Here is a 23,284-nt window from a genome sequence, read left to right on the forward strand (position 1 = left end):
ATGGTCAGCTCCAGATAAAAGCTTAGAAGATGAAGGATGTTCCCTCAGATCTGCACCAGAGGAGATGGAGACTACAAAGGGCTACCTTTACAGTTCAGTGTGAACAGTTAAGTCCCCGGGAGTCGGGGAACAAGACATGGGCGAGCTCTTTGGCAGGTCGGCAGAATGCAAAGAGGTGTAACATTTCCACGAGGGATATGGGACGTTCTTTGCTAGAGAGGTCCATTTTTGCATGATCTTCTCTACCTCCTGTCTCCAGCCTTCTCCTCTGCAGAGGGTACCGTCTGATCTTAAAATTCCTCCACATCATGTTGAAGGCTTGGCCACCAGCCTGTGGTACCACTGGGAAGAGGTGGAGTCTACTGAGACGAACTTAGGTTATTTAAGATGTGCCTTTGAAGGGGACCTTGGGACCCGAGCCCTTGTGCTCACTCCTCCTGCTTCCTGGCCCCCTTGAGGTGAGCAGGATGTTCTCTCACCACAGGCCTACAGGCTACAGTGGACCAACCACCATTGACTAAAAACTGTGGAACCAAAATAAATTCGATCCTCTTTGTACGTTGACTGCCCCATAACTGTCTCCCATCCGTGTCCTTTTGACCTCTGATACTGAGATCCAGGACTGGACTGACAGCCATGGGTGTTTTTACCTGTTTTGGATGCAGCCTCGGCGGCAAAGTCAGCCGCGAACTTCTTGAGGACCTCGGCGCTGTCTTCCTTCACGAAGAGCCCGATGAAGTTGGAGGAGGTGTACAGCTCCAGGGGCAGCGGGGCTGAGAACTTACATTTCCATCGACTGACAGTAGTCTGCAGGGCTTCTCCTAGAGCGTCCACCTTGCTGTCCTCGCACTGGGGACGGAAACCAGACAGGCTTCATTAGAGTCCAGAGAGAAGCCTGCAGCCCCTCAGCACTCAGCCTGTCTCTAGAGAGCCAAGGCTGATGATGCAATGACCCAACCAGCACTCCTGTCCATGAAGAAGGGAAGAGCTTTGGGATCTCAACTATCCAGACACTGATTATCCAGAGGGCAGATGAAACTAAGGAAGGCCTCATGACAGCTCTTCTCCTCCTCTTGATCTGTTGTGGTTCCTGGGAACCTTGCCAGAATGCTGTCTGATTGGTTAAACAGAAAACAAAAAACCCAGGGTTGGGGTCGAGGTGTTGGTTAAAGGAAACACAATTTCAGAGTAAATATAAGACAGTATGGTCACAACAGCTAGAAGCCACGTGATGTATTCTTTTTTTTTTTTTTTTTTTTTTTTTGGTTTTTCAAGACAGGGTTTCTCTGTGTAGCCCTGGCTGTCCTGGAACTCACTCTGTAGACCAGGCTGGCCTCAAACTCAGAAATCCGCCTGCCTCTGCCTCCCAAGTGCTGGGATTAAAGGCATGCACCACCACCGCCCGGCACGTGATGTATTCTTGAAAACTGCTAAAAGGGTAGATTTTAGGGCTGGGAATGGGGTGCAGGGTTAGAGCCCTTTCTTAGCATCCGAGAGGCCCTGTGCTCAATTCAGGGCCCCAAAGGCAGAAAGAAGATGAATGTAGTAGGTGGTCAAGTTCTTACCACAAATGAACAAAGACGACAAGCAGTGTATATAAGAATTGGCTCAGTCAACATTGTATAATGCTTACATAAATCAAACAATCACACAGATACCAAAATCTGTCAATTACGTAAGTTCTCGGGGCCAGGGAGATAGATGGCTCAGAGGTTAAGAACATTTGCTGTTTGTGATGGTTTATATATGCCCAGCCCAGGGAGTGGTGTTGAAGGTATAGCCTTGTTGGAGTAGGTGTGTCACTGCGGGTGTGGGCTTTAAGACCTTCATCCTAGCTAGCAGCCTTCAGATGAAGATGGAGAACTCTCAGCTCCTCCTGTACCATGTCTGCCTGGTTACTGCCGTGCTCCTGCCTTGATGATAATGGACTGAATCTCTGAACCTGACAGCCAGCCCCAATTAAATGTTGTCCTTATAAGAGTTGCCTTGGTCATGGTATCTGTTCACAGCAGTAAAACCCTAACTGAGACACTGTTCTTGCCGAGGACCCACATTTGGTTCCCAGCATCTACATGATGGTTCACAACTGTCTATAACTTCAGTTCCAAGAGACTCAACACCCTCCTTGGGCCTCTGTGTGTACCAGGTATGAAAGTAGTGCACAGACATACACCTATAAACATAAAATAAAACAAAATGTAAAAATAATCCAGAGGGCGGAATAGAGGACATGGCTGAGCTGGTAGAGTGCTTGCCTCGTGTGCTGGAAGCGGAGGACTCCATCCCCAGAGCCACATAAAATTGGGTGGGGGAGAAATAAATCAGATGTGGTCTTGTCACATCTGCAAACTCAGCACTGAGAAAGTGAAGGCAGGGTAGCTCAAGGTCATCCTCAGCTATAGTGAGTTCTAGGTTATCGGGGGTGGGGGGATACGTGAGACCCTGCCCCCTATCCATGTCCCTGCCAAAAAGGTAGGCTAGGGAGATGAACCAACGTGACAGAGTGTTTGCTTTGGGAGCATGAGGACTGGAGTTTAATTTCCAGGCATGGCACCCTGGAATTATATTGTGTTGAATCCCCTGGAACTGTAGTTATAGACAGTAGTGAACCATCATGTGGGTGTTAAGCCTAGCACAGGAAGGGTGAGGGAGCTGAAACCCAATAGCTCACTTAGTCAGTCAGCCTCCCCCCCAAAAAAAAGTGGGGTTCCAGTGCAGCTAGAGGCCCTGTTTCTAGGAAATAAGGTACCTGAGATTCAAAGGAGGACCAGGGAGAGGAGGAGGAGGAGTGGGAGGACTGAGGGAGGAACAAACAAAGAAGCAGGAACACAGCCTCCAGCACTCTTTCAGCTGCTCCTTAGACAGCTGCTGTCTTCACCACCACTCCCATGATCCTTAGGAAGAAGAAAGAATGAGACTGGGGAGTGGTGACGTCATCCACCTACCCTCTTTGGAGGGTTGGGGGGAAGGATGAGTGTCTCTAAACCCGAACCGCTTTCCTGCAAGATCCTGGGATGACTAAGAGGAAGTAAAAATCGATTTAATTTTCAGAGCGAGTTGCCGGGAGACAAGGTGTTGGGAACATGTTATCTACCTGAGACACACGAGAATCGAGAATTACATCCAGAAAGAAAAAAAAAAACAAAGCAAAATGTATCCTTTGAAAATTGTTTCAAAAGGCTACCATCCTGCTCTGTGAGGAACGAGTGTGGGGAACGGAAGTAGGGATGTCTGCTTCATCTGTTATACTACGGAGGATTGGTTTAGCCTCTAAAACAAGCTTTTCCACAGACAGCTAGGGAGTGGCTGGAGAGAGTTCTCTCTCAGTCTCTAGAAAACTCTAGTAAGACCTCATGGTGATGTCATGTGGGGGGAGTGGCTTTTCCTACCTGTAAGCCACTTATCTAGCTCCCCACTCTCTCTGTTCCTTTCCTTCCCCTCCCTCAGAGTTGGCCAGGCATGGTGGTCCATGTCTGAAATCACAGAACTTGGGAGGTTGAGGCAGGAGGATCAGGAATGCAAAGATCAGGAGTTTCTGGTCATCCTCAGTGACGGAGTAAGCTTTAAGCTAGCCTGGGCTACGAGTCTCTGTCTAAAAGTAAAAATAAAGGAGTAAAGTTCACTTGGAGTATACACCATACAAGCTTCAGGATGTAAGTTCAAGGCCCAGAACTACCTAAAAAAGCTGGGTGGGCTAGCATAGGCTTGCGATCCCAGGATCAGGGGAAGTTGAGACTGGAGACATCTCTGAGGGCTTACCGGCCATTCAGCCTGCCTTAGTGAGTTTCAGGTTGGACTACAAGGTGGATGGATAGAGAACTGAGAACTTACATCTGAGGTAAATGAGGCGCTTATGTGTGCACACACACACACACACAGACACACACACAGACACATACACACACACACAGACACACACACAGACACACACAGACACACACAGACACACACACACACACACACACACACACACACAGAGGGATATTTCTATCCTAAGGTGGAGTGAGTAGACAGTAAACAACCTATGAAGAAGCTACATCAACGGCTGACAGGCCAGACTTCCACTCGCCAAGGGTCAGGCTTATTCTTTTGGTTGTAGAAGTAGATTGTTGTCCTGATGCACTGAACCCAGATGTTCTAGGGCCTCAGCCGATGCCCCGAGACAGCAAGTAGGGTAAGGCCCTCACTGTGGACCAATATGACCTCTGGGAGGTTCACTCCATGCTGTGAGTTCCTAAAGATCCCCTTAGACTTCTGGAAAATCTCCGATCATCAGTCCTGGTCCCTGGGGGCTGTCTGAGACACTGGGAGTATGGTGGTGGGGAGACAGGGTGTGCAGTGTGGCTCACCATGAAGAACTGGCAAAGGGTGATGTGTGGGAAGATGTTGTGGGCCTTGTTCTTCCCACAGATCTGCTTGGACTGCTGCCAGAAGTCAGAGAGCTTCTGGGCTAATGGACCAGTCGGGCGGAGGTAGAGGACATACTCTCGAGGCAGGGGGTCATCAAGGAAGGGGTCGCCGACATGGGAGAACAACCTGTGGGAGATAAGAGAGACAAGAAAGCCTTTTGGGAGAGCAATGGATGAGGAGGAAGAGAAGAGTCAGGCCCATCGCTGTCCAGGCTTCCCACCCCAGGACCACACGGAGAACAGCTTCCATTTGTGCTGCAAAAACCCATCCTTTGGAGCTTACACACCCTACCAACTCTCAGATGGAGAGGCTTCTGTTCTCCTCATCCCACAACTCCCTAAAAAAACCCAAAGCTGCTCTCCAGGAAGCTTCCTTGGGTTAACTCCAAATCCATTCTCCACAGAGGAGTTTCCTTGCACACACCGGAGTCCTTCAGCTCGGCCTACTCTGGAGCTCTTGTGCCTCCAAAGCAACAGGAAAGCCCAGCAGGGTGGCCTGTGGGCTTCTCCTTGAGGATGACATCCTGGTAAATGAGTGGGACATTTTTCTAAATTGGCCAGCTCAGCCTCCACCCACAGCGAATCTCACAGAGGTGACTGGCAGGCCTCCGATAATGTGAGCCTCTATGGGGAGGAGTTTGAAAGCCTTTAAACAGATCCAAGGAGATACACATACCCTGGTGCCAGGGCAGAGGAGGCAGTCAGCTTGATAAATGGGCCTGTCTCTTCTCCCTTCTGGAAGGGTCCATTAGAGAAAGACTGCACACCCGTACTCATCATAGACAGAGTTAATTACATGCTATTTTCTCTATTTATTTATTTCATACCAACCAGTCACATGCTGCCTGAACGCTTCTTCCTCCAGTGGATGCCAGAGCCTTTTGTCTGCAAAAAGAAACCAAATATCTATTGTTACTATTTTTAGCCTCCCTTTCAGCTCTCCTCACCAGGGTGGCGTGGGCAGGGGCGACAATCAGTTTGCTACACAGCTATGTGGCTGGCTGGCTGGCGTAGGAAAGATGCCTGCAGCAGGGGCTCCCCAAGGGTCTCAGGAAGGCAGGTGGAAGTTGAGGACCAGTCATCAATTTCCATGTAATTAGCATTGGATTTGCATGCAGCCTGACAACCCATCGTCTATTTTCAGTTGTTTCCACATTAGGGTTTTTTTATTTTCACTTCCCTAAAAGTTGTCCTGTCTTTGCTTTTTCTCCTTGATTTTCACCCACTCATTTCCAATGACCTAGATCCCCTACAGAACGGATTCTTACTCACAACCCTTGATGGAAATGGGTGAGGAAGGACGGGACGCTGTGGTGCTAAATATCTACAAGGATGCTTGGCTAAACTCACTCCTTCCTCCTTTTCTATGCCCCAACAACCCAGGAGATCCATCATCTCCAATTATTTACAGACATCTTTGGGGACAAAACAGAGCTAGGAGGTGCTACTACCAGTTACTTCTGGAGAGACTGCTGATGATGGGCCCTCCTGGTGATGGGCCAATAGCTAAACAAGGCTCCCTGCAGTGAGACTTGCAAGCCTGCAAGGAGCCCTGCAAGGCCAAGTCTGTCAGCCACAAAGTTCTGGGTTCACATGGTCCCTGTCCCAGTGGAATTTGATCCAGTAGGCAGGAAGACAGAAGCTAGACTCTAACTATCTGATTAGACTGGGGGCAAGAACCATGGAGGGAACTGGGTAAGGCGGCACACGTCTTTGATCCAGCACTGGGGAAGCAGAGGTTGGCTTGGTTTACATAGAGAATTCCGGGCCAGCCAGGGCCACAAGGTGAGACTTTGACTCAATAGTAGTGGTAGTGGGAATGCCTGGGAACCTTGACAATATACAGAAGTCCAATGACAGCACCGAGGCAGAGGCGTTGTGAACTGTAAGGTGACGACTCATAGGGAGGGGAGAGGTGGCCTGGAAGTGAAAGACACCTAGTGCCTCTACTCTGTCATGGATGGTTAGTATTATATGGAGCCTTGGCCAGTGCCTGACACACGTCACAGGTAGCTAGTAAGAGATCATTTTCAAAGCAGGCCACCAATAGGTGATCACTTTAGATATCCGTCCACAACACTGCCTTGGGGTCGTTCTGGGCAGAAGGGAAGGGACGAAATTCAAATTGAACTGTCACTCTTCTCAAGCATCCTTTTCCTTCTCGCCTGTGGAACCTGGGCCTGCCTCCCTCTCCCTCTCCCTCTCTCTCTCTCTCTCTCTCTCTCCCCCCCTCTCCCTCTATGGACCACTCAGAGCCACACGGGGTCACGCTGGGAAGGATCTCAGACATCATTCGTGAGCCCAGTTTCTCCAGTCTCCCAAGGAAAACTCCAGTGGAGAGGTGTGAAGAAATCTGCTCAAAGCAGCCTGACAGGCACCGCTTAGCAAAGGGGCTGGGGTTCTACCACCACTGAGAGCTAAGTCAGGCCTGGCTTTTCTCCCAGCCTGGCTCCTCCGGTGATCAGGTACCTGGAACAACACCGTGAGATACAAACTTAACTCACTGAGATGAAGTCCCAGAGAAACTCTGAGGCAGACCCCTGGGAAAGGAAGCTGGTCAAAACCAGCCAGAAGCAGGGAGCACTCTCATCCCCCACTAACACATCTTTGAAAGCTGCCCAGGGCTGAGACCCAGGCCTCCCTTTTTTTAGGTAGAGGAGCCTCAAACACACCGAAGCCCACCAGTCAGGGGGAGCTGGAGGCTATTCAATGGCCCCCAGAAGGAGCCATTGTTCCAAAAACAATTGGAATGAGGAGAACTCCTTTCCAGCCCAGACAATGTGCTATTTATACAGAGCATCCAATTTCTTTGTCTTGCACCCTTCCCCCAATGAAATACAGCTGACTGAAATTTAATTTATTTCTTTGGAGGAGCCACAAGAATCCTCTGGAAATGAGAGATCTAATTAAGTTATGGTCTCCCGAACTGAAAAGATTCGGGTTTTTTTTTTTTTTTTGGAGAAGGTTCAAAGTGGGGGGGATGGGGCGAGATAATGAAAGGTTTCAGTGTGATAAGTCTGCGATAAAGGTTAAAGAAACCTAAACAGTTCTCTCTGCAGAACACAAAACTGAGGGAGGAGTATCACACCTAACGCACCCTGCCCGGTGGTGAGGGCTAGCTGTGTTGGCTAGAGCACAAAGTCCCCCCCCACCCCCCGAGCCTCAAGGAATACTCTGGAAGAAACAGGTTTTAAACGTTGCTTTTAAACCTTTCTTTTTAGATTTATTTTATGTGTATGTTTGTCTGCATGTATGTATACGTACTGTGTGCATGCCTGGTACCTGCTGGGAACTAAACTCTGGTCCGCTGGAAGAGCAGCAAGGGCTTTTAACTGCTGAGGCTAACTCTCCAGATCCAGCCTCCCTCCCTTCCTTTTTTTTAGGGGGGAGGGATGGGGGAGGACAGTGGTGGTGAAGGCAGAAGACCTGCAGGAGTTGGTTCCCTCCTTTGGTAAATGGATTGAACTCATGTTGTCTGGGGCTTTGTGGTGAGCACTCACTGGTTCTAAAATGTACTTCTACAGGTTTCTAGAAACTAAATTCATACTTCTGAAACAGAGGAGTGAACTTGCCCAGGCAGGGAAAACCCCATTCCTACAAGGGAGGCTGGGAGGCTCAAAGCAAGCTGGTTACAACTCGGGATTGAGCCCGTTCCCAGAACTCTGCCCACAGAACAGGCAGGCACAGAACAGCAGCTGCAGAAGACTCCCAGCTCCACTCAGCTGAAGAGCAAGTTGCCATAGAGCGCCACCCCCACGGCCTACCCCCTGGGGCCAGTGCCAAGGGCTAGTGGGAGTGTGTGGAGAACAACCAAGTCCCAGCTCAGGCCAGGCATCTGCTCCTCTCAGAGCAACTCAGACGCTGGCAGGGCTTTCACTTCAGAGTCCGCCTGAGGCCTCAGCAGACAGAGAAGTCCCCCTTCAGCCTGGACTGTGGGAGCCCAGCCCCTCCTTCAGGTTTCATTGGGGTAGTTCGGTGGCCAAATACTCTTGGTAGGGAGGTCTCACCTGAGACAAGCGAGTGGGACACTCTGCGAGTTCCCGACACTTGGTCACATCAAATAGCCTGGTCTTAAATGACATCTAACATTCATTTGAAGTTATGAAACAAAACATCCTCTCTCGTGCCTACCAAGGAAGGAGACCAGCACAGCTGACAAAGAAGCAAGGGCTGATGGACAAGTTGGACAAGCCAAAAAGGCCACTTAGAAGGTCATAGCCACTGGGAGGAGCCAGTAGTAACCCCAACCAACCACCTTCGGTCTGTTCTGCTGGGAGTCTTCCCCTTTGCTGGGGTCCTCCCCTCTGCTGGGAGTCTTCCCCCCTGCTGGAGGTCCTCCCCTCTGCTGGAGGTCCTCCCCTCTGCTGAAGGTCCTTTCCTCTGCTGGGAGTCCTCCCCTTTGCTCAGGGTCCTCTTCTCTGCTGGGAGTCCTCCCCTCTGCTGGGAGTCCTCCCCTCTGCTGGGGGTCCTCTTCTCTGCTGGGAGTCCTCCTGCCGCTCCCAGCTCCCAGGATCTTCAGATCTTTGGATGTGGAAGGATGGCTCCAAGGTCATGCTTTAGAAGGTTCACAAAGAACCTTTCCTGCTGGTTTGCCTGGGGCAGCATTCCCCCCTTCCTCCCTCCCTCCCTCCCTCCCTCCTTCCCTCCCCTTCTCCCTCACCTCAGTCCTTCTCTTTCTCCCAATCCCTACCCTCTTTCCTTCCCTTTGTTGTCCCCTCACCTCCTGCCTGCTTTTGTTTAAGAAACTCTGCACAGAAGCAAATGAAAATGAAAACCCAACCAAAGGTCTGAGGTGCTGGTTCCTGATCGGTGGCCATCTTTCAGGGACCATGATCCAGGTTTGTGTCATATCGAGACACCACAAGATCCTCTTCTCTCAATGCCCTCTAAAGTTATACTCCATGTTACTTCAGCTCAGTGGTTCCCCGCCTTCCTCACGCTGTGCCCCTTTAATACAGTCCCCGACCATAACACGATTTTCTTGGCTATTTCATAACTGCAATTTTGCTACTGTTACGAATCGTCGCGTTAAATATCGGATACCCAGGAGATCTCTGATAGGCGACCCTCAGGTTGAGAATCGCTGCCAAGACGCCACGCTAAACTTGAAAAGAAACCGTTTAAGAGTCTTTTAGATTTCAGATCTGGGGCTGAGAGACCCCTTTCCCTACTGCAGCGTAGTCCACTCTGAGAGGCTCTTAGCCAGAAGCACAGCCCCCTCCCCCATCGGCACCCCACCCTGTTGTGTGTGCTTCAGTTGTCTGTGTTCAAAAGACCTATTTGTCAAGAAAAAAAAAAAGATACAAGGCCAGGTACAGACTCGTTCTAGTGGATAAAACACTCTACACAACCAAAATTAAATTAATCACATCTCTTCTTCATGTCGCCAAGACAACCTTACATTTTGGAAATATTTAACATGAATTCTAACATAAAAAAAAGCCCTCAACCTGCAGGATAGCATTGATTTTTCACACCTAACACACTGAATTGAATTTAAAATGGCCTAATTAATCAGGCAACTCTTTGTTTGAAATTAGTATAACAGTCTGTGCCATTCTAGGGGTCGGGCAGACTTAGGTAGAGTCAATTCTATTTCTCAGTAGCAAAGTCCAGACACACAAAGAAGCCATTTGTGCCTCAGTGGACAATGGAGAGACAATGACAGGACAATGTCTTTCTTCTTTTCTTTTCTTTTTTTGAGACAAGGTCTCACTTAGCCCAGGTTGGCCTAAAATTAACTGTAGTCAAGGATGACTTTGGACTTCTGATCCTTTTGCCTATCCCTTATAAGTGATGAGATTTCACAATGTGCCACCATGCAGGTTTTATATGTGTATAGGTGTTTTGCCTGCACGGATATGAGTGCACCATGTGTATGCTTGGCGACCATGGAGGCCAGAAGAGCGAATTGGATTCCCAGGAACTGGAGTTACAGATGGTTGTGAGCCATCATATGTTGCTGGGAATCCATTTATGTGGTATCGGGGAATAGAATCCTGGGCTCTGGTCATATAAAGAAACACTCAGAGTCATAGTCTCAGCCCAACAAAACTTTTTTTCTTTTGTAAGTGGCTTTTGGGTAGACCTTGCCAGAGGCTCTGAGGGGCTGTCTGCTGAGCTGAGCACCTCTGTATGACCCCCAGGCAGCTCTGAATTGTGCGAGAGGCTGGCAGCCAACTGGAAAACAGAGGACAATAGGTGACCTTCCATTTATTCCCCTCTCTGGTAGAAAAGCAAGACTGGAGAAGTGGAAAAGACTTTGAATACTGGCCACTAAGTAGAATGGCTTCAATTCTCCTGACAAACTATAGGCTGCCTGTTCTGTATCCCAGGCTGGCCTTCTGTAAGGAAAAGCACCCAAGGTTTGCCTATAAGGTCACAAACTAGTGTAAGAAATATACCTGAAGGGCTGCATTCCCAGACTGCCCAGAGTGTATCTGAAACTGAGGCTAGCGTCAACCTTGTACATACATACTATGCTTGCCCTTCCTCCCTCTTCTGGTAAAGTTTCATTTATAAGTTGGACAGAGTGTCCAGCTGGTAAGGTACTTGCCTGGTATGCATGAAGTCCTGGCTCCCAACCCTAACACTGCATAAAACCAGTGCAATGGCACATGCATGTAATCTTAGCAGTTGCAGGGTAAAGGAATTCAAAGCCATCCTTGGCTACACAGAATGTTCAAGACCAGGCTTGACTACCTGACACCCTGCCTCAAAACACAAAACAAAAGCCAAGCTAGGCTTCGTGGCACATGCCTTTGGGAAGGCAGAGGCAGTCAGATCTCTGAGTTCGGGGCCAGCCTGCCCTACACAGTGAGTCTTAGGCTAGCCAGAAATACACAGTGAGAGTTTGGCCTTCAAATTTAAACAGCAAACCCGTAACAAATAAACAACCAAAATAGCAAATAAAGCAACAACAATAAAACCCAAAACAACAACAACAACTACTACTATAGATCTAGGTGTGGTACTCACAGCTATAATCTTAGCACTTGGGATAAACCAGAAGGATCAGAAGTTCAAGGTCACTAGTTTCCTCATAGACAGTTTCAAGCCACCCTGGGCTATATGAGACCCTGTCTCAAAAACAACAGCAAAGCAAAAAAACCACAATCTTTTCTGTATCAATAGTGTATGTCAACCACCATGCCATTTCTCTTGACACCTGTTTCCATCTCTATAGTAGACCGGCAATAGTTCATGCTCTTGACTTGCCAGTCCAGTCTCTCTCAGAGATGCTGGACATCCCCTGAGAAGACCCCAGAAGCCCACAGTAGCCCTGCGCTCTCTACTCTTCTCTCTCTAGCCACAGAAGACAGAGAGTCTCCGAGTCCAGTGAATGGTCATTGCTATCCCAAAGTTCACCAGTCACATGGAGGGCTCCAGACAGGGAACCTTCGTACCTCAGATGGAGTCTTACCTGTGTGTAATATGCTGAGCACATGGTGTCTGAGGTGGTGACAAAGGAGGACACCTGAGCGTGGCCACCTTGTAAGATGCAGAGGGAAGGGCTGAGGTGACAGTGTAGTTGGTACTTGCAGTGGGAATATAAAAAGTGGAGCCCTGGGACCCATGTTTTTTTTAAAAAAAAAATTAATAGAAGAAAAGGCCAGCCATGGTGCTGCTTTTGTTCCAGAGGGCTGCATTCCCAAGATTCCCTGGCCAGTCAACTTTACCTACTTAATAAGTTCCAGGCCAATCAGAGACACTGTCTCAAAAGAAGAAGGTGGATGGCTCTTTAAGAATGACAATCTGAACCTGACCTCTCCCCTTCACAAATATGTGCACCTATATGTATGCGCGCACACACATACACACAAGCTTAGAGATGCCTAGATCTATATATTAACACCACAATCCTCACCGAAGGGCAGCCTGGTGGACAGAGCCAGGACTTAAGGTGGGGAGGGTCATATGTGACCTGAACCTTAGGAACAGGGCCTGCTGGTAGGAACTGTCACTGTTCAGCTAACTGCAAAGGAATGATCTAGATTAGACACTAGTTGCCAACGTGGTCAGTTAATTAGCAAACACTCGTAGTCTAACGAAACTTCCTCTAAGATAAAACTTATCCTGTGGGGAAACAAAACAAAACAAAACAGAACAAAATAGAACAACAACAACAAAAAAAGGTCACTCTTCCAAAAACACAGGCTGAAGCGTTCCTGTGAACTGTGAGATTTCAGAGGTATTTTTTTTGGATTTGGGAATGGTTAGTTGGACGAACATGGCTACGTTGCTGCTCTGTACGTGGCCAGGGTTTGCTAGGAGCACCCCCCTCCTCCGCCCAGCTGAGCACACATCCCTGTCGCTAATTATTGAAATTGACAGCCCAGAGTTGGTTTACCCAAAACTTCCCTAATCTCTGGCCTTTTCTATACGGAAAAACAGTAGCTGGCCAGTTATCGCTTGTCATCTGTCATTTCCTCACGAAGATAAAGGGAGGTTAAAGGCTTTGCTGCAGTAAGATAGTCTTTCTGAACTCTACCCTGTCACCTTCTCCAGCTTATTGGGTTACCAAATACTGCCCCCATCCTCCACGAGAAATAGGGTCTCACTCTGTAGCCCTAGCTGGCCTGGAATTCACTGTGTAGACCAGGCTGGCCTTAAACTCAAAGATCTACCTGACTGCCTCTAGAGTGTTGGGATTGAAGGTCCTATAACAGATTGAGCCCACCCAATCAAAATATTTGAAATTTAAAATGTTCCCAACCCCCCCCCCCCCCAAATTTTGAGGATTTATGTCAAAGCCTAAGAAAGTTAGGTTTGGCATGGCGCTGCAAACCTTTAATTCCAGCACTCAGGAGGCTGAGGCAGGAGAATATATGTGAGTTCAAGGCCAGCCTGATCTACAAAATAAGTTTCAGGACAGCCAGGTCTACACACAGAGAAACCGTGACTCAGGAGTGGATTTTGGGGGGTAGGTGAAAAGGGAAAGAAAGTTTGGATTTTAAAGTATGTTCATTTTTCAGTTTTGCAGACTGAGACATGTAATCTATGCCTACTGAGGTCTGGAATTCCAGAGTCTAGCCAAGTAACCTTAGTGCATCAGCTGGGGCCTCCTGCCTACCTGTCAAAACTGTGAGGACAATCCAATCTCCGTTCTGTAGGAACAATGAACATGAAAAAGGCCTTTATGGGGCTGGAGAGAAGGCTCAGTAGTTTATAGCACTTGTTGCTCTTGCAGAAGACGTGGGTTTGAGTCCTGGAGCCCACATGGTGGCTTACAACCACATGGATCCAGGGCCTTCTTCTGACCTCCATGAGTACCATTGCACACACATGGTGCGCAGACATAATGCAGGGAAAACACACATACACACAGACACACAAAATCTTTTTTGTGTGTGTGTGTGCTTTTTGGTTTTTTCGAGACAGGGTTTCTCTGTGTAGTCCTGGCTGTCCTGGAACTCACTCTGTAGACCAGCCCACAAGAAAGTCGACCAAGAAAGAAATGATGTCTTTAAGATATTTTGATATCCTCCCAAGTCACTCTGAGTGACAGTGATCCCTTGACTGTAGGAAGTTTACCATCAGCCGACTGACTTGACTTTTGAGGGAATCACTTCAGATGCTATGAGGGCACTTCCTTGTTGCCTAATGGCTTCTGTGCTCAGGAAGTTCTTCCGGGAGTCCAACCCCGTGAGCTCAATGTTCTCAAACTGATCTCGCCCTTCTTCTGTTCCTGCTCTCTCTTTCCCACCCAATAAAAACATTCATTCTATCGTATTCACACAAGGGAGTTCAGACCTGCCAAGAATGGGGGGTAGCTCCTCTAAACAAGCTCACCCCCCACATCCCTGTGGTGTTTTCCCCCAGGAAGCTTTGAGAGAGGCCTGACCCATTTCCGTCCAAGGAAATGCACCTAATGGAGAAAGATGTATTGATCCTGACGGCCTGTGTCAGAGTCAGGCTCCCAGTGGAGAGCCCTTTCAGTCAGCTCGGGTTAATGGCCTGGCTGAATCCAATAATCAATGCAATGACAAGCCTTTGGCTGTTGCCTCCAAGGCCAGCCAATGGGGAGGAAAATGCACTGAACTTTTTCATAAACCTCATCAGACAGGAGTGGTGGTGGGGGAGGAGGAGCTATTTGGGGAATTAGGTGTGCAGGCCCTCCCCAGGAGAACACCAATGAGGTGAAGCCATCTCTGTCCATCAAGCAGCTTTTCTCAGTGATGATTAGCTGAGGGGGGTGGTGGTGGTGTGCCTTTTAGGCTTCCAGTGTGTTTATGTGGCAGGGCCGAGCAGCCCAGATGGGAGGCCTTGTTTTGTTCTTGCTAAAAAAATAAAAAATAATAAAAAATAAAAAAGAGCTGGGAGCTGTGTGGCCTCTGCCACAGGGAGGCAGCAGCTTGTGATTGGGAAACCAGTCATTAGCCCCTGGGTGGCACCATCAGGAATACACTTCCCCACACTTGTAGGTGTCTCCAGCAATGTCTCTCCTCCCCCCATGATGGGGGTGGGGTTACACAGAGGCACAAGTGTGCTCGTTTGCTGTGCAAAAAAAGCTTGCTCCTGGGATGGTGGGCAAGTTCTTTCTCCCTGAGACTCAATTTCTGAATTTCTTAAGTGGGGGTAACTATATCTACTGCTTCAAGAAGGTTCACAGTTAAGATGAGGTAACACACTTGAAGAGCTTAGCATGGTGTCTTGCATATATTAGGCACTGAACAAAAATAACATCTGCACGCAGGCCTGTGCATACGAGCCCACCAATCCGCACCGTTTTCCAAGGATAAATGGGAGTTCCGTGCTAATAGAAGCATTTCAAGGCCGGGTGCTTGCTGACCCAGATTCTTTCTCCGCTAAAACCACCTACAACTTCTGGGAAGGTCTTGAGAGTGTTTCAGATATGGAGAGAGAGAGAAAGAGAGAGAAGAGCTTTCTAGACAAGACAAGGAAAGGAGTCACGGAGGAAATCAGCAAGTGCTGGGGATATGACAGAAGGTCTCCTGAGAGGAGGGTGGGTGACCCGGGCTGTAGGTAGGACTGGTAAGGAGATTCAGTCAGCAGGAAAGTGAGGAGTTATTGAGAGGCTTTGAATGGGGGAAGGATAACGGGACAGCACCATAGTCTACTACCTCAGTCATACAGGCTGGAATTGCAGGTCAGGCTGTGCGTACAAGGGCAGTTCTGAAGAGAGGCATGGATGAGACTGGGGAGATGTTCAGTGAATAAGGTGTTTGCTGCCCAAAAATAGGGAATTAGAGTTTGGATCCCCAGACCCCACAAAAAAAGGCAGACAGTGTGACAAATGTAGCCTTTCCCAGCACAGGAAGGCAGGGACAGGATGATTGTGTGGGTTCACTGGCCAGCTAGTCTAGCTGATCCAGAAACTTCCGGTTCTGCAAGCGATCATAGATCAAAAAATAAGGAGGGACATAGCAGAGGAAGAGCCCTGATGTTGACCCATAGCTTCTACATGTGCAGTCATGCAGGAGTGCACGCATGCTCGTACGCACGAAGGCACACATGTACACATACGTCAGATCGAAAACCATTATAGCTATCCTTATGGGGTCCTTCCTCACTACTCTTCAGAGTGGTCTGACCACGGTTCACTGGAATATCTTCCTAGAAAGATGATCTGGAATTCCAAGGCTCATTGTACGAGCTCAACGAGTATTGTGCCCTGGGAATGTGAAGCTCAGAAGCTACCACGGTCTTGTACCAAGGAAGCCAAGGATCATGACCTAGGAATGAGATAACAGATATTAACACTTAGCCCAGACCCCTGGATATTAAGGCCACGGTGCCTACTTTATGACTCTATTTCGTATGGTCATTGAATATTGGCACAGGTCTTTCCGAACTTTTCTGTGGAGAGGTTTCCGAGTATAAGATGTAGGTTAGTTCTTTAATTAGCTCCTGGATTCAAGGCCACCACACTTAAGGTGTCAATCTCTGAAGTCTCCCCAGTCAAGGGATTCTATTGGAGGTTCTACTGGAGACCAGGCTGTCCTAGAAGAAGAGTGTCTGCTCTGAGAGTCACAGTAACCCTACAGAGGACCACCAAGCTGATCTGGGAGGAAAAATGTCCACTGAATAATAAAGGCTGTGTCCCTCCAGGGTGCTGTGGGGGTTGGGGGGTGGGAAGAGTGAATGCAGAGTCACACAGAGTTTCCAGAAGTTACTCAGGGCGGCAGCTCTGGGAAGCGACTCTAAGGGAAGATGCAGAGAACTCCTCAGGCTGAGAAAGAGACGGAGCCAAGGGACATGTCACTCAGTGCTGAGGTGGGATCAAAGCCATGCTAGAAACATTTCCATAATTATTTCTGTGGGTTCTCCTAAAAGCCCCACAGATCTACAGTAGCCGGCCATTATAATTTCACAGAAGTCTAAAGGAAGGCAAGAGGGGTGAACAGACATGTCCAGAACCACTCGTTAGCTCAAGGAAGAGGCCAAAATAAGAACCCACTCCTTGTGTGAGGTCTGAGGTATGACTGGAGATCAGCTTTTCAAGTGGGAGACAGTTGCAGCAGCTGGGATTTCGAGCAGAGAGAAGAACCGGCCCCCATCCCATCCCACAATGCCAAAGGAGGGAAAGACAGACTCTGGAGGAACAGATGAAACGGAGTCATTTCGGGTTGCAGATGACAACAGACGCTAATTTCTCTTCTCCTCCCATCCCCACCTCCACATTCTATAACCACTAGAATCAGCTAAAAATACTTGAACGAGGATGGGACTCATCCTCCTGAAATGGTTTCATCCCAGAGCTGCACAAGAGGCTGTGTGACTCACAGCTGCGCTGGGTCAGAGGAGCACAGACGAGACAGAGATCTTGTCTGTCTTCCTGGGATGCCTTTGGATTAGTCACCTACAGCTAAGCTATGGTATAGCTCTATAGCACCTATAAGGTACTATACACATCACTTCCCTTGCAAACAGTCTCATTAAACCCCTCCCCTAACCTCTAGGGCGGGTTCAGTATTGCTTCAGTAAACTGGTAAGGAAAAGTGGGGTCTGAACACGCCGTATAACTTAGCTGGGTCATACAGCTGAAAAGAGGAGGTCTCCCTGGAGAGTCCTCTAAGAATCAGGACAGGCGATGGGGGTCCGGACCGCCAGCATGATTCACTACAATCTAAAATAAATTATGATCTAAATTGGACTTCTTTCCATTCACTTCACTGCTTGCTCATTCATTCATTCATTCATTCATTCATTCATTCATTCATTCAACTATCCCCTGACAAGCAAGTACTAGGCCAAACTCTGTTTGCCAGATGTTGTGTTAAGGAAGCAAGCAGGCTGGAAGCATGGCTCCTGCACCTAAGGGAGGCCATCCTAAGCCACTTCGACAAACAGATAACAAGGAAAGGGGGGAGGGACTAGCACTAATGGAGTCTCTATTCCACAGTGTGCAGACATTGCTTCACGTAAATCTTAGGGCTTTTTTTTTCCTTTCTTGCTTAAGAATATATTTTACTTATTCTTTGACAATTTCATGCACACAATATGTCTTGATCATATTCAACCCCGATCCTTTCTCTCATCGTCCCTCCTTTTGTCTCTTTTTCTTCTTCCTCCTTTTCCTCCTCACTTTCCTCCTCTTTGTCCTCCTCGTCTTCCTCCTCTTTTAAAAATAACTCATTGAATACCAGGGCAGTGATGGCTCACGCCTTTAATAGCAGCACTTGAGAGGCAGAGGTGGGCAAATCTCTGGGTTTGAGGACAGCCTGGTCTGCAGAGTGAGTTCCAGAATAGCCAGGGCTACACAAAGAAACCCTGTCTCAAAAATGAAAATATAAGCCACTGGGTCCGGTAACTGCTGTGCATATGGGCATGCATGTAAAGCCACTAGTGTGGGTGTGGTAGTTTGAATATGCTTGGCCTAGGAAGTGGTACTATTAGTAGTGTGATCTTGTCGGTGTAAGTGTGGCCTTGTTGGAGGAAGTGTCACTGTGGGGGTGGGCTTTTTGAGACCCTCCTCTTAGCTGCCTGGAGATTAGTCTTCTGGTTCCCTTCATAACAATAGGTAGTATTCTCAGCAACTTCTCCAGCACCATGCCTGCCTTGATACTGCCACGCTTCCAGTCTTGATGGTAATGGACTGAATCTCTGAACCTATAAGCCAGCTCTAATCCAATGTTGTCCTTTATAATAGTTGCCTTGGTCATGGTGTCTCTTTACAGCAATGGAAACACTACCTAAGACAATGGGCAACCTGCTAGCAGTCATAACCCTTCCCTAGGAAAATGACTACCTTTCCCCCAGCAGCTAGGAATGGCATCTCTTCCATCAACTCATCCAGCTCATAAGCCAGGACATCACTACCCATATGCTAAGCATGCTAAGCAGTTCAAAAAGATACAGAGGGGCTTTGTTGATACAGCGCTCGCCTTCCAAGCACAAGGATGTGACTTCTGTCTCCAGAGTCCACATAAGAATGCTAGGTGTGGTACGTGTTTGTAATTCCAGAGATGGGGCAGGGAAGACAAGCAGACGCAGTCTAACCTCATTAGGGAGCTTCAGACCAATAAAAGACTCTGTCTGTCTCAAAGGAGATGAACAGCCTTTCTGAGGCTGACTCCTGAGGTTGTCTGTAGCCTCCACACACATCCTCGTGTACCCATACACGCATGTGCCCCCACACACGACTGCACACACAGGAACATGCACATGCATATATATATATCTATATATATATATTTATTTTAAACACATTATTATTATTAAATTGGAACACAGTGAAAGATTTAGGATCAATCCAAGTGACCAGTTACCACACTCATGAGTATGTGAAAAGGTGAGTCTGGCTTTGGACTCAATGCCCCTAAGGCTTCAAGGAGGAAGGGTTTCTATCACAACCTTGGAGCTGTCTCTACAGGGAAGGCAGCTTCTGACACCTCAGTGCTGCTTGCTAACACTCTGGGGAAGATGTAAAACTTTTCACCCTCAACCACCTATCCAGTTCTACCAGAGAAAAGAGCCATGGCACAACCAGATCTCACTCAGCTGGCCACTTATTTCAAGAGGAATCCAAAGCCTGGCTAGCCAAAGAAGAAAACAAACCTGGGAGATGACAGACTCGTGAGCAGTCCTATAAATAGGATTTGAGGTACAAACTCCAGAAGTATTGTAGGAATCCAGGGTAAAGCAGACCAACAGGTTAAGACCCTGGTACCACAAAGGATTCAATACAATCTCTCCCTCTTATGCTAAAGTCCATCTCCAACGTCATGAATGACCTCCCTAACCTCAGCATATGGAGCCCAAACCTGGGCCTCCCTCTTCTCCCAGCCTGAGTCTTCAACTCTCAGTCTGCTCCCCAAATCTTGCCTCTCCTACTGGCTGAGACCCACGTTTGCTAACTTGGCTGATTCTTGCATATGCCTGAACACTCCAGCTGTGGCTTATTGTCTCCTAGAAGTTGCCTGATTTCTCTGGGCACCCACATCCTCCGTACCCATCTTCCCAACCACACAAAGACCATCTTTCCCCATCCCCTGCAATTACAGTGAACTATTTGAAGCAGAGGCCATTTCTTATTTATTTATTTATTTATTTATTTATTTATTTTCTGTAGCTTCGACAGCTGGCACTGTATCTGACATACAGGAGGTGATTCTGTTAAATTATGTGGCAAGCACCCTAAAGCGACACCTTTGTACACCTGTCTCTTGCTGTTCCCTGCTATGCGTAATCCTATCTCTTATCCAATACAATGTGGTAGTAACAGTGCCAAGCTGCAGCTTCTGAGATTCCAGTATGTTCCACACAGAAGACTCCAAGAGACGAAGTCTCCTGCTGGCTCCAGAGCAGGAACTGCCTATAGAGAGAAGCACATGGCAGGCTCTAGGTGGCCTCCAGGACTTGCAAATGGCTTACAGCCAACATCCGCCAAGAGGCTGGGGCTCCTTCCTCAGTCCCGCAAGCAGAGGGAAGTGAATTCTGCCAACAGCAGAAGCAGTCTGGAGAAGGCTTCTGTTCAGCCTTCCAGGTGAGAACACAGCCTGGCTGCTGCCAGGTGACTGAGACCTTGTGAAATGAAACACTAAGCAGAGAGATCCTTAGCCAAACAGTTCTGGGCTTCCCAGCCTACAGACGATGCAGAAAGAACAAGTGGGCGTGTTTGAAGCTGCCGAGTTTTAAGGCTAAATAGTAGAAAATAAAAACATCCAATCTTTAATGCTGGGGAAAACAGGCACAGAAGGAACACTGATGTCTGGCTGGTCTGAACTGAAGGGAGAGTGAAGTATTTTATGCAGGAGAAAGGGGGTTGTGATCCCAGAACTAATGGAAACTGCTGTTTCAAGATTTCCCATCAAGAACAATGTGGGTTCTTCTAGATCAAGAGTTGGCAGCTCCGTACCTCAGGAGGAGGGAACAGAGCCTCAACAACATGGACTTCCTAGCCAGACAGATCTCGCCCCTCTGGAGGCTCAATCCCTGTGCTTGCAAACGAAAGCTTATGACCTCTGTTTGTCTGTGTGGAACGTGGCAAGCGGTGTAAGCTCAGAAACCTGTGTGGACTTTGTATGGTCTCCCAGATGACCAACTACTGCCACTATGTCTCTTCCTGTCTCCCCCCCACCCCCCATTACAGTTATGCCTACTTTGGGATTCTCTTGGACAGAATCCATTGGCAATATGGTTCTCTGTAGGTGCTCGAAAGGTCCACCCTGACGCCCAAATACTAGGAAATTTCAACTGGCCTGTTCTAGTCAGTACTGAGCTGCTAAGGGAGGCCAGGTACGGCTTTCTGAAATGATTCGCTGTCTCTTCCTCTATGGCAGGACGTGGTATTTATAAGTGGAGACTTATCAAACCCACTAGGAAGTTAGAAGGGTGCCCCAACTCTCTAGGCAGCCATTTGTCTGCTTGGCCTAAGCACCTGCCCTCTCCCTGAGTCTTCCCCATTTTTGAGTCTCAGCTCCCAGAGCACAGAGGCTGAGGAACCACAAACGCTGGGGTACAGTAAACATACCAATGCTTTCTGCAGGTCAGGGGCCCTCAAGGAAGCCTTCCATTACCTAATAAACTCTTATATTCCTATTGGCCTTCTGACTGCATAGAGCCCTTCTACTGTATGAGCCTGTACTTCTGATGTCTCAGTAGAGCAGGAAACAGGGACCAGCAGGTACTTATGAATTTTATATTATGGACAGAGACCACACAGAACAATTGTCTAATAATAACACATGGCTTTGGTTATCTAGATTTAATAGATATATACTGTCCTAGTTCAGACTGTGATAACTATATATTGCTGAGTGAGGTAACTGATAAAGAATAGAAATTTATATACCTTTAATCCCAGCACTCGGGAGGCAGAGGCAGGCAGACCTCTGATTTGAGGCCAGCCTGGTCTATGGAGTGAGTTCTAGGACAGGCAAGGCTACACAGAAAACCCCTGTCTCAAAAAAACAAAAGTCACAAAGAAAAAGAGGAAGAGGAGAAAGAGGAGGAGGAAGAAGAAGAGAAGGAGGAAGAAGAAGAGGAGGAGGAGGAAGATCAGCAGCAGCAGAAGCAACAACAACAACAGAAATTAATGTTTTGTAGGCCTAGAGTCTGGAAGTCTAAGATCAGGGCCAGTCTGGCTGGGTTGCAATGTGGGCTCTCTTCCAGGTTGATGGAAGGGGAGTAAGGGAATATATTCTAAGCATCTATCTATTATAGCGTAGGAATCAAATCCTACATGCTAACCAAGCACCTTCCTCCGAGCTATGCTCCTAGCCCTGGAGTCTCTTTCACTAGGCACTCATGACATCCATTCATGACATGCTGCCTCTGTATCCCAATCACTTCCCAAGTGAAATGTTGAGTATGTAGCATCCACGAAGACTCTCACTACACAGTACCTAAATAATATATGTGTGGACAAAGATACTTACGTTCTTATTTTCAGGTTCAATAGTGTGTGTGTGTGTGTGTGTGTGTGTGTGTGTGTGCGCGCACTAAGACTTGGTATTTGAGTCAGGCATGGTGGGACATGGCCGGAAGACCAGTAATGAAGAGGAGAATCACAAATTTGAGGCCAGCTTGGACTCCATTATCAAATACCAGACCAACTGGGGCTGTAAGATGAGAGCCTACCACAGCTACATGGTAAGCTAAGCGGTCAGGTCTTCTGACTACCCACCTGCTCTCTGTGCAGGGACACTACAGTCTCTTTCCCACCTAGAAGGTACCACTTGCTTTCCTTCTGACTTAGTCAACCTTTTGAGCTTCTAGACAAGCTCTAGCTTGCTGGAAGTTGCAGTGCCGACCTTGGCAAGAGACAGAGGAAGCAGACCCCTCAGCTTGCCTTTGGTCCTGCCGAGTGTGTGGCCATACAGGTTGAGGGACTGTTCCTCCTTCTCAAGCTTGGCCCTCCCTAGGGTCCAGCTTCCTCTTTCCAGCTCTCCAGGGCCTGCTTCAGCTCTCCACAGGGAGGCATCATAGCCTTCAACAGCAGCTGGGACCATCCAAGATGAGAGGTCACAAGAGAAAGGGGTCTTCAAGTAGCTCAAAATGGGCTCTGCTCTGGGACTTAGGATCATGGCACTGGAGATAATGGTGGGGGCAGGGATGAGTGGAGAAGGCAGAGGTTGGGGGAAACAGAACAACTTCCTCCTTTGGTGAGCGGGCGGGAGAAGAGAGCCACAGCACAGACACTCAGAGGAAGTGTCCTGAGACTCTTCAAGACCCGTTTCCTCTTCCATGATCCTCAAAGGCTCAGTGAAGAAGGCTATGAGGGCAGGATGTTCTACACCATGCTAGGCACTTCTCTTGGCATGGTTTTGAGGCAATAAATAAACAAATAAATCAATAAATCAATAAATAAGAAATCCATAGGGCTGGGAGATAGCTCAGTGGGCAAAGGCACTTGCTGCAAAGTCTAACAGGCTGACTTTGATCCATCAACCAGATGGTGGAAGAGAAAA

General features: G+C 48.1%; 1 protein-coding gene across 3 annotated transcripts in view; it reads right to left on the bottom strand.

Moving 5' to 3' along the window:
* The window catches only part of Ubash3b (ubiquitin associated and SH3 domain containing B), a 138,693-nt gene that overhangs the window by 30,370 nt on the left and 85,039 nt on the right, over nucleotides 1-23,284 (bottom strand). For 2 of the 3 annotated variants that reach the window (XM_028755877.1, XM_028755878.1), the window contains exons 2-4: nucleotides 5,241-5,294; nucleotides 4,350-4,536; nucleotides 651-849 (exon numbers count right to left, since the gene is read on the bottom strand). In XM_028755877.1, coding sequence (XP_028611710.1) covers nucleotides 651-849; nucleotides 4,350-4,536; nucleotides 5,241-5,294 — 440 coding nt within the window. Of the gene's footprint in view, nucleotides 1-650; nucleotides 850-4,349; nucleotides 4,537-5,236; nucleotides 5,295-23,284 lie in introns of all 3 variants that reach the window. The other variant, XM_028755879.1, reaches the window with a different exon arrangement.

Source organism: Grammomys surdaster, unplaced genomic scaffold, assembly GCF_004785775.1.
Source record: "Grammomys surdaster isolate TR1022 unplaced genomic scaffold, NIH_TR_1.0 126086, whole genome shotgun sequence".
Lineage (NCBI taxonomy): Eukaryota > Metazoa > Chordata > Mammalia > Rodentia > Muridae > Grammomys > Grammomys surdaster.